We start from the raw sequence: 10,947 nt of genomic DNA, 5'->3' as shown, positions 1-10,947 counted from the left end.
TATCATACTGTAGTTAGAGTATCAATACTTTTATTATATTATACTGTAGTTAGAGTATCAATACTTCAACATATTTTTACTCAAGTAAAAGTATAAAGTATTTGGTTAAACGTCTCCTGAATTACTGAGTAACTGATCAAATTATCAATCATTTAATGTTTAAAAATGACATCATCAGACGGAACAAAATATAAAGTTTAATGGAAATTTTAACGACCAAAATGACAATAATTTATATTAATAACAGAAAATAAAATCAGGCAAAAAAACATTTACAAATCAGATTCTTTCAATAAACTGATGAAACTGCAGGCGTGAGTCTGAGTCGGTTCTGTTCTGGTCCCGGTCCTGGTTCTGGTCCTGGTTTCGCTAGGTTAAGTAACCATGACGACTGATTTCGGCTCCTGATGGTTTGAATTTTTTCCTCGTTTTTCTCAAATATTTGAATTTTTTTCTGGACAGAAACAGAAAAAACTTCAGCCGTGGATCAGAACCGTTAAACTACAGAACCGCCCGATCCGATCTCAGCTGGAGTCGGTCCAACGTTCCCAGCAGTCCCAGAGGCAGGAGGAGAACCGGTCCACGGGTCAGAACCGGGTCAGAAGCGGGTCTTGAACCCGGAGAACTCCAGCTTGTCGATGGGTTTCTGGTTGGTGAACTGGGCCCTGGTGATCCGACTGGACGGGCTTCCTTCTTTACTGAGCCAGAACTTCCTGCAGGAGGAGACAGTTCAGATCAGTACACTCACATTGGACCAGAACCAGAACCAGGACCAGATAATAATCCAGAACTAAGCTTCAGGTCCAGCAGAGGAACCAGACCAGAATAATCTGTGACTGAAACCTAAAGCGGATCAGAACCGGGTTCTGGGTTGCTACGGTTTGTAGCTCTGAATCATTTTCTCAGGACAAAGTTTTGGTCCAAACTTGGAGGAAATAAAAAGTTTCATCATTAAAGTTTCTTGTTTTCTGCCTCCAGTTTGGATCCAAACCCAAACGTCTCGTCTCCGTTTCTCACAATAAAATAAAAACCTTTTCTAGAAAAAATGTAGAAAAAAAATGACCAGAACCAGAAACATGTTTCTGGACCAGAACCAGAACCAGAACCAGGTTTCTGCTCTCAGACTCTGTTTTTCCAGATCTACAATCATTTATTTCTTTAAATTGTTGCTTGTTGAATTTCACAATAAAGGATTTTATTGTAATTAGTTTCACATTTAGTTCTTTAAAGTTCAACGACGCTCAGACTCAGAGGTCAAAGGTCACAATAATGAACTTTACAGACCGGATCCAAACATGAGATAAATAAAATCTAAAGAGTCAAACTGAAGAGGTTCTGATCCTGAACAGACGGATAATAAAGGTCCAACAGAACCAGAACCAGAACCAGAACAATCAGGTTTTATTTTACTGTAAGAAGTTAATTTTAACACATTCTGTCTTTTTTTTTCTCTGATCTTAATGACGACACAAAAAACGTTTTATTTTATAAAATAAGATTAAAATAATACTAATTACTGAAGTTCCTCCAGGCTCAGATTAACTGGCATAAATCCTGATTATTCAAACCCAGCGCTGCAGGGAATTATGGGTAAATTTAATCTGTTTTCTGAGGTCGTCTTTCAGCTCAAACTGTTTCTAGAAAAAGCGACGAATATGAGGAGAAATGAAGATTTAAATATGAACTAATGAATCAAACGGCAGATTAACGTAACGAGCCGCTGCAGATTAAGACGAAGAGAGCAGGAATGTTTGGCCTAGTCAAAGGTTGGTGTGGCTGCAGAGGGGCATGATGGGAAATAAAAACCCTGAGAACGGGAGGCTTGCTGCAGATTAGAGCAGATCTGGGTCAGCAGAGGCAGAAACTCGTCCCACTATCTGACCCACAGCTCAGAAATTAATCTGCTGGATTATAATCTGCTGCCAGCCGATCCGTCCGACGCTCACACACAGAAAACGTCTCTGGACAGAAGAAAAGCCGTAAATCTGAAACTGATCAGGAAAAACCACTAGAGACTCTAAAAAACTGTAGTCCTTTATTTATATTGAAACTAAAATATGAAACGACAGGAAGCAGAAAGACGTGAGAAACGTTTTAGCTCATCAGATCGTTTTGCTTCTAGTTTCTGGTTGAGGAAATTTCAGTTTTCTGTTTTAAACAACAGAGACAATAAAACTGAATGTTTCTATGGACAGATAGTGAAGCCGCCATGTTGGTAGGAAACTTTATTATTAAGTTTAAACAGTAAAACAATAAAAACTGATGTCAGATCATTGATTTGGTTTGTTTCTGACTTTGAGCTTTTACTTTGAAAGCCCAGCTCATCTGAGTTTCCTGATCCGGTTTGCTGTTAATCCAGCTGCAGTTTTTATTCTGCCTGATTTTCTCCCCTTCAGATCAGATTCATATTTTTATTTCTGGATGTTTTATTAGAAATCATTTCTGGTTTTTCTTCATTATTGCTGATATTTTCTCCACTGCTGCAGCCTTTTACTTTTTCTCCCAGTTTCCATCCATCCTCCTGGTTCCCTCAGCATGACTCTGCCACCACCTGCTCTAGTTTTTCCTGAGGTAAAACTTTAAACCTCCCAGCAGCGTCTCGTATCCTGATGCGTTTCCTGTTCCCAGGCCTGACAGGAAGTGAGGTCGTGGTGAAAGTGCAACTGACAGGAAGGAGGAGTTTGCTGCTTCCTGTCGGTTTAACCATGAACTAAAGAGGTTACCATGGAAACGCCAGAATCTGCTGTTATATGTTCAAGTTTACAGATAATTGAACCGTTTTCAGTACGGAGGTCCGATCAGCAGTTTACTGGTTTTAATGTTTTTATTAGTAAATCAGATCCTCAGTTTGTTTAATAAAGAAATATGAAAATTATCCACCTGGATGTTTTTAATATAGTTTTCATCTATAAACAGGAAACCTGACTTCCTGTTGGTGATTCATCAGAAAATGTCAAACAAAATAATCTGCCAGAGGAATTATTAAAATCAATATTAATGAGTTATTTACTTAAAACAAACTCCGGTGTCTGGTTGAAAACTTACCTGAGTTAATTTTGTCTCATTTAAAGTGTAAGAAGATTTTTGCATCAGAAACTCAACCAAAAATACTCGGTAAGATTTTGATTTTTTGCAGTGTAATAATATAAATGCTTTAAAACGATGAAACCTGCTCATATAATCATCAGCAGTTATGAAACAGAAAACATCATAAAGTCACATTTAAAGCTGAACAAACTGAATCAGTTCATCAGGAAGCTGATGGAGTCTATGGACGCCTCTTTTTTACAGGTCTGGTTTGCGTAGCAGCAAGACTCCGCCTCCCCCAGTCTCACCTTCAACTTGTGCTTAAAGAGCACATTATAAACTTCACACCAGCTTTTAAATTGTGTTAATAGGCCACGTAAAACCGGAGTTATGCTAAAATAAGTAAACCATATTTTGCTGAATGTCAGAAATGTTAAAAACAGGCTTTTCTGGAAATGTGACAGGAAATGAGCTTCAAACGCAAAAAACGAAACGCAACATTAGATCCCTTTGTTATTGGAAATCTCACATCTTCAACAAATAATTATGGGCTGTATTTTGTTGCTAAGAAACGAAGTAAAGTTGCTCAAGTTACGGTGAAAGAGAAGCGGAAAAGCAGTGAGATGGCAAAGTTGATGTGAAGTTTGGATATCGGGTCGGTGGCATCCACTTCCTAATTTGTTTTTATCTCAGTGGTTTCTGTTCTGTATATAAAGGATTATGTGAAGAATGAACGCGCTGCAGGCAGCGGCGCTGTTTTGTGCCAGAAGAAGAAGAGGGGAAACCGGCAGCCGCAGTCTGGGCGCAGTGAGGATTGCCATGATGACGATGGCGGATCGATCTTTCTGATTAGCAACTGACAAAGAGTATCAGAGACTGAGAGATCGATGAGATCCTGGCAGCTACTCACAGATCCAGTAGGGGAATGGCGGCGCTGCGCAGCTGCAAGGAGTCGATCACTACGGGGTGAGGCGGAGCCACTCCCCCTTTTTGTGAATATTTGGCAGATTCACAGTGAAAACATTTTCATTTTTTTCAAATCGGATTTTGTTTTTCTGTGACTCAAGGTCCAAACTGCAGCCACAGTATGTCCAAAAGTAAAAACTAAGTGTAAATTCAAAAAGTTCAGATTGTCCTGAAAAAAATGATACCACATAAGGCAATATTATATATAATATAATAGTTTCTATTAGGGTAAAATCCAAATTGGTCAAAAACGACCTGGACCCCAGAGGGTTAAAGGGACAGAGTCGCTCTGTGTGAAGGCAAACAGCGCCATCTAGTGGCTGCAAACGATCCGACATCTCTACGGTTTCTCCAGCGCCTCCAGGACTGGAGGGCCGCTGCCCTGCAGCCTTTAGATGAGCCTCTGCTGAACCACCTGAGCAGAATAATCAGGTCATTAAGGTTCTGGAGAACCGATCTGCACCAGGAGGAGCAAATGAAGCCGTTTCATTCCAGGGTTTGTATCTGTGGCTCATCTAAAACCTGCAGGACAGCGACCCTGGTCCACCCTGGACCCCTGGACCACCCTGGACCCCTGGACCCCTGGTCCACCCTGGACCCCTGGACCCCTGGTCCACCCTGGACCACCCTGGACCACCGGACCACCCTGGTCCACCCTGGACCCCTGGTCCACCCTGGACCCCTGGACCCCTGGTCCACCCTGGACCACCCTGGACCCCTGGACCCCTGGTCCACCCTGGTCCACCCTGGACCACCCTGGACCACCCTGGTCCACCCTGGTCCACCCTGGACCACCCTGGTCCACCCTGGACCCCTGGTCCACCCTGGTCCACCCTGGTCCACCCTGGTCCCCTAGTCCACCCTGGACCCCTGGACCCCTGGTCCACCCTGGACCCCTGGTCCACCCTGGACCCCTGGTCCACCCTGGTCCACCCTGGTCCCCTAGTCCACCCTGGTCCCCTGGACCCCTGGACCCCTGGTCCCCTGGACCCCTGGTCCACCCTGGTCCCCTGGTCCACCCTGGACCCCTGGTCCATCCTGGACCACCCTGGTCCACCCTGGACCCCTGGTCCACCCTGGTCCACCCTGGTCCCCTAGTCCACCCTGGACCCCTGGACCCCTGGTCCACCCTGGTCCACCCTGGACCCCTGGTCCACCCTGGTCCCCTGGTCCACCCTGGTCCACCCTGGTCCACCCTGGACCCCTGGTCCACCCTGGTCCACCCTGGACCACCCTGGTCCAACCTGGACCCCTGGTCCACCCTGGTCCACCCTGGTCCACCCTGGTCCAACCTGGACCCCTGGTCCACCCTGGTCCACCCTGGTCCAACCTGGACCCCTGGTCCACCCTGGTCCCCTAGTCCACCCTGGACCCCTGGTCCACCCTGGACCCCTGGTCCACCCTGGTCCAACCTGGTCCCCTGGTCCACCCTGGTCCACCCTGGACCCCTGGTCCACCCTGGTCCACCCTGGACCACCCTGGTCCAACCTGGACCCCTGGTCCACCCTGGTCCACCCTGGTCCACCCTGGTCCACCCTGGTCCAACCTGGACCCCTGGTCCACCCTGGTCCACCCTGGTCCAACCTGGACCCCTGGTCCACCCTGGTCCCCTGGTCCACCCTGGACCCCTGGTCCACCCTGGACCCCTGGTCCACCCTGGTCCAACCTGGTCCCCTGGTCCACCCTGGACCCCTGGTCCACCCTGGTCCCCTGGTCCACCCTGGTCCACCCTGGACCCCTGGTCCACCCTGGTCCACCCTGGACCACCCTGGTCCAACCTGGACCCCTGGTCCACCCTGGTCCACCCTGGTCCACCCTGGTCCACCCTGGTCCAACCTGGACCCCTGGTCCACCCTGGTCCACCCTGGTCCAACCTGGACCCCTGGTCCACCCTGGTCCCCTAGTCCACCCTGGACCCCTGGTCCACCCTGGTCCAACCTGGTCCCCTGGTCCACCCTGGTCCACCCTGGACCCCTGGTCCACCCTGGTCCCCTGGTCCACCCTAGTCCACCCTGGACCCCTGGTCCACCCTGGTCCACCCTGGACCCCTGGTCCACCCTGGTCCCCTGGTCCACCCTGGTCCACCCTGGACCCCTGGTCCACCCTGGTCCACCCTGGACCACCCTGGTCCAACCTGGACCCCTGGTCCACCCTGGTCCACCCTGGTCCACCCTGGTCCACCCTGGTCCAACCTGGACCCCTGGTCCACCCTGGTCCACCCTGGTCCAACCTGGACCCCTGGTCCACCCTGGTCCCCTAGTCCACCCTGGACCCCTGGTCCACCCTGGTCCAACCTGGTCCCCTGGTCCACCCTGGTCCAACCTGGTCCAGCGTGTTTCACTCAGAGTTATTACATTTACTAAATTACATTTACTTCACTATTATTTTCTTTTAAATGCACTTTTAATAGTATTTTTACTACTCTACACTTTTTACTTTTACTGGAGTAATTTTATTCTAAAGTATTTTTTTCTTCCCACTGAATGAAAAACCAACATGATTTAACCAGAAATCCACCAAACAGAAACACAGCTGCAGTTTCTGTTAAAGTTTCAGAGATTTTATAATGAAAGAAACTGATTTGGATTTTTTTTTTTGCATGATTTTGTTACTTTTATGAATTATTGTCATTAAAATACCAAAATTCCCATTTAATTTAATATTTTGGTCCATCTGATGATGTAAATTTAAATATTAAATGTTTGATCAGTTACTCAGAACTTTAGACTTTTTGCAAAATATTTTTTACTTTTACTTGAGTAAAAATTGAAGTTTGATACTTTGACTCAGATGTCAAACTCCAGTCCTGGAGGTTCGCTGCCCTGCAGCCTTTAGATGAGCCTCTGCTGCAGAACCTGAACAGAATAATTATGTAACTAAGGTTCTGGAAAACCGATCCACACATGGAGGTAATGAAGCCGTTTCATTCCAGCATTTTGTACCTGAGGCTCATCTAAAACCTGCAGGACAACGACTGGAGGCCTGGAGTTTGAGACCCTGATCTAACTAGACTAGAGTGAAATATTTGGATACTCTGCCCTCCTCTGGGTCAGTGTGTGTGTCTCAGTGTGTGTGTCTCAGTGTGTGTGTCTCAGTGTGTGTGTCTCAGTGTGTGTGTCTCACATCTCCTCCACCATGGCGGCCGGTCCCTGCACCTGTCCCACCACCGTCCCGGAGGCGGTGTTCTTCACCCAGCCCACCAGGCCCAGACGCAGACCCTCCTTCTCTGTGTACTGCAGGACAGGAAACGTTTCACTCATTGAAATGAAAACATGAAACTCCAACATGAGGAGCTGCTGGTTAAAGTCCAGAGTCAGAGAGAAGCAGCAGCGGCGGCTCTCAGGCTATTCACTGTTTTATTTATATGATATTTACTCAAAACGGTTCGTCACGTTTTTCTGATCTAGATCTGAGTTTTAATCATGGAGGTAAAAAACAAAATGGAGTTTTGTTTATAAACTCATTTATGTGGGTAAAAAAAACAGAAAAAATCTTCATTACTGATGAAAACATAGAAAAACTTGAAGTAAGAACTCAGATGGTGACACTTTGGTTCCTTTCTATCAATTCATAAGTAATAATTGTGATATTGATCGGCTCCATCCTCACGGTTTGGTCTCTGGATCAGAACAATAAAATGTTTTCCAGCATCAGACTCACCATTCTGAAGCAGACACCTGGAAAACAGAAACAGAGTCCGTTCAGAACCAGAACCAGAACCAGGATATAAATAAAGCCCGACCCGACTGCTGGTCTAATTTAAGCAGCAGGATCGTTTTCCTTGGCAGAGGAAGAGGAGCAAACAGACCCTGAACATGGCCGAAGATCTCAAAGTCCACCGACTCCAGACCGCTTCCCGCAGACATCCTGGAGGCGAGACGACCCGGGACCAGCTGCACCGGCTCTCTGCAGCCGCCTGGTACCGACCCGGTCCGGTACCGACCCGGTCCGGTTCTCCTCCTCCTCGGCTCTTAAAGGAACAGTTCTCCGCTCAGAGCCGCTGCTGGTCTCTGTGGTTCCGACCTGGAAGGTTTTCAGACTCTCAGGTTCTGATGCTGGCGTCTGTATCACTGCTGATAAAACAAAGAAATCGGATTATTTGACATCATATTTAAAATTCCTAATGAAACTTTCTGAACCACTGAATGTTTGTTGCAGTTTATTTCAGGTAGCTGCTGAACTGATGGTTCTGAAGCTGCTGCTGAATTTCTCTGCACTGATGCAGAGTTATAAAAATAATTTATGTCTGTGTTTACATAAATTCAGCTGTTTTTCTGCAGCAGTATCAGCCGATACTCAGATATCAGACGGTTGATCGGTGCTTCACTTCGGTAAACCCAGAATAAATAAAACCTAAAAGTAAAATAAATAACTGGTGTAAAGCTTAAAGGTCTGGAGCTGAGATCTGATTCATCAGACCTGAATCAGATCAGGACTCTGAGCTGCCATGGAGCCGCTGGACGCTTCAGGACTCAGATTTATTACAAACATGAAACAATAGCAGAGGGCAGGTCCTCTAGCGCCACCTAGTGTCTGTCTGCTCATTCCTTCAGATTCCTCTTGATGCTCTGAAACACTGGCAGCTAAACTACAAATCAACTTTTGGCTGATAAACTCTCTAAATTGGTTGTTAAAGCTGCAGCATGTAACTTTTATTTTTAAAAAACAAAACAAAGTTTTTCTACATATTTGTTAAAATGTTGTGACAGTTTGTTATAATTGATGCAATAAATCATTTAATCACACGATGAATCATTTGCATGTTTTATCATTTTTCTCTCTTTCTTCAGTTTGGTGTTTTAACTAAACTTAGTTTAGTTAAAACTTCATCATTCATTTTATTTGTTGTTTCTATTGTTTCGGATATTTAAAATGTCTTCCAGTGTTAAATGTTCATTAAAGTTTAAAGCTTATGGATATTTGAGAATGTGTTGTTGCATTATTATTTCATTACCTTTATATTACTGGAAAATGGACTCGAAACAACATTATTATTGTTTATCGCAATAACTTCTGGAATTAACCATTAAAAAAGAGAAATATTAAAGTTTATCCATGGCAGCATTAGCGTCATGCTAACCAGAGCAACGTTAGCACAACGTTCATAACCGATTATTATAGTTCATAACTGATTATTATAGTTCATAACTGATTATTATAGTTCATAACTGATTATTATAGTTCATAACCGATTATTATAGTTCATAACCGATTATTATAGTTCATAACTGATTATTATAGTTCATAACTGATTATTAGTAAAGACCAAATGACCGCAGCTGAAGAACAGAACCGGTGAAAATGAAAGATAAAACTAAGAGAAGCTGAAACTTACCGAACATCTGGAAAATCCTCCGCTTCTCATTCAAGATGGAGGATTCGGTCTGAGCTCTGGTCAAAATTATCACCATGGCAACGCAAAACCTTCCGGCATCTAGTATGGCAAGCCCCGAAGATATTTTATTCAGCTGATAGGCCAAATGCTTATTATTTTTTTCCTTAACGATTAGTTAGCTTCACACGGGGCGACCCGGAAGTGAACTGTCTGTTGGAGGAAGGTTAACAGGTGGAAATGTGAAAATAAATTATATTTAGGCGCACATTATTAAGAAAAACAGGGTATTTTAAATTATTAATTTAATTTTAAATTATGTTTATAGATCATTTTGTGATTTTTTGCGCCATCCTATTGGCTCCGCCCATTTTAAAGGAGTTTTTCTATTTGTCTGAGTCCATGGTTAGTTGTAACAATAGACTTTATTTGAGGAAAAACTTATTTTAAATGTAGAAACAATACAGCAACGATACTGCAGGTTAGTTTTTCTAAATGTTAATAAAATATTGTCACACGGACGTTGAAATGTTGCTTACGCTGCATTGCATTCTGGGTAAATGACGTATGCTAGCTCTGACTGCGCATGCTCCGTCCAGTCAAAACAGCGATAAGTTCGTCCATAAATGGATGAAAGTGTAGAAATCACCAGAGGTGATGAGGAGAACCAGAGGGAAACAAACTGTGGTACAAATTATTCAGTTTACCTAAATATCAAATATAATAAAAACAATAAATGTGAGCACAAAACTTTATAAATGACGGGAAAAAGTCCAGTTTGTCATCCAATTGTAAAAAAAGGGCTAACATTCAGAGCCAATTAAACACAAATTAATCATAATAAAATGCTGTTAAACCCAGTTTATTATTTATTACAGATTAGCTGACTTAGCAATAGTTAGCTTAGCCATTGCTACATTAGCTAAGTTATATGAAGACCCTGTTTGTCAGTCTTCATATAAAATCTGCAGTAAAAACCAGACTAGTAGTACTTTCTATAAAAACAAGCTGAGAGACAACTTGTTGGGAAAAAAAGACTTTACTAAATAAAATAAGTTAAAAGCTGCAATAATTGCAGCCAAAGATCATTAAATGATCCAATATGAAAACAGATCAAAACGCATCTTCAGATTATGAGTGAACTGCATTTGCACCTTGAAGAAAAGGTTAAGAAAGAATTAAAGTTGAAATTCTGCTTTAATTTCAATTTAAAGTGTTAGAGGGGAAATGATCAGAGCTCAGTTTATGACTGAAAGCTCATCAGACACCTGATGGATTAGAAATGTAGTGAAACGGGTTAGGGGTTAGGGGTTAGGGGTTAGGGGTTAGGGTAGGGTAGGGTAGGGGAAATAACGGCGTCGTGCTGAACGACTGCTCAGCTTCAGCCTCATGTTGACAATACTGAGAGGAAATTACAACATATTTAGACCAACATGTTCAACTAAAATGACCAGAACCTTTTAGAACCTGCAGAAACCCGAATGACTCAGAACCAGGCGGTCAGTTTGGTCTCATGTTTGTTCTTTAATCCATCGAACATCATGACAGGACAGAGACTGCAGCTCCTCACAGTGTTTCACAGACTACAGAGTTCTGGAGCGAAGGCACCAAACTAGAGATTA

At 44.0% G+C, this 10,947-nt stretch overlaps 1 protein-coding gene across 3 annotated transcripts in view; it reads right to left on the bottom strand.

The window, feature by feature from the left end:
- LOC116733687 (acylphosphatase-2-like) overlaps nucleotides 1-8,051 on the bottom strand; it is an 8,694-nt gene extending 643 nt beyond the window's left edge. The window contains exons 1-4 of one of the 3 annotated variants that reach the window (XM_032584494.1): nucleotides 7,802-8,036; nucleotides 7,654-7,670; nucleotides 7,117-7,226; nucleotides 178-713 (exon numbers count right to left, since the gene is read on the bottom strand). In XM_032584494.1, the coding sequence (XP_032440385.1) occupies nucleotides 599-713; nucleotides 7,117-7,226; nucleotides 7,654-7,670; nucleotides 7,802-7,859 (300 nt within the window). In that variant the 5' untranslated portion in view covers nucleotides 7,860-8,036 and the 3' untranslated portion in view covers nucleotides 178-598. Of the gene's footprint in view, nucleotides 1-177; nucleotides 714-7,116; nucleotides 7,227-7,653; nucleotides 7,671-7,801 lie in introns of those variants that run through there. The other 2 variants (XM_032584493.1, XM_032584495.1) reach the window with 2 other exon arrangements.
- Nucleotides 8,052-10,947: the final 2,896 nt, after the last annotated feature.

The sequence above is a fragment of the Xiphophorus hellerii genome, chromosome 15 (genome assembly GCF_003331165.1).
Source record: "Xiphophorus hellerii strain 12219 chromosome 15, Xiphophorus_hellerii-4.1, whole genome shotgun sequence".
Lineage (NCBI taxonomy): Eukaryota > Metazoa > Chordata > Actinopteri > Cyprinodontiformes > Poeciliidae > Xiphophorus > Xiphophorus hellerii.
The sequence above is the reverse complement of the archived record's forward strand: the minus strand, read 5'-3'. Positions and strand labels throughout refer to the sequence as shown.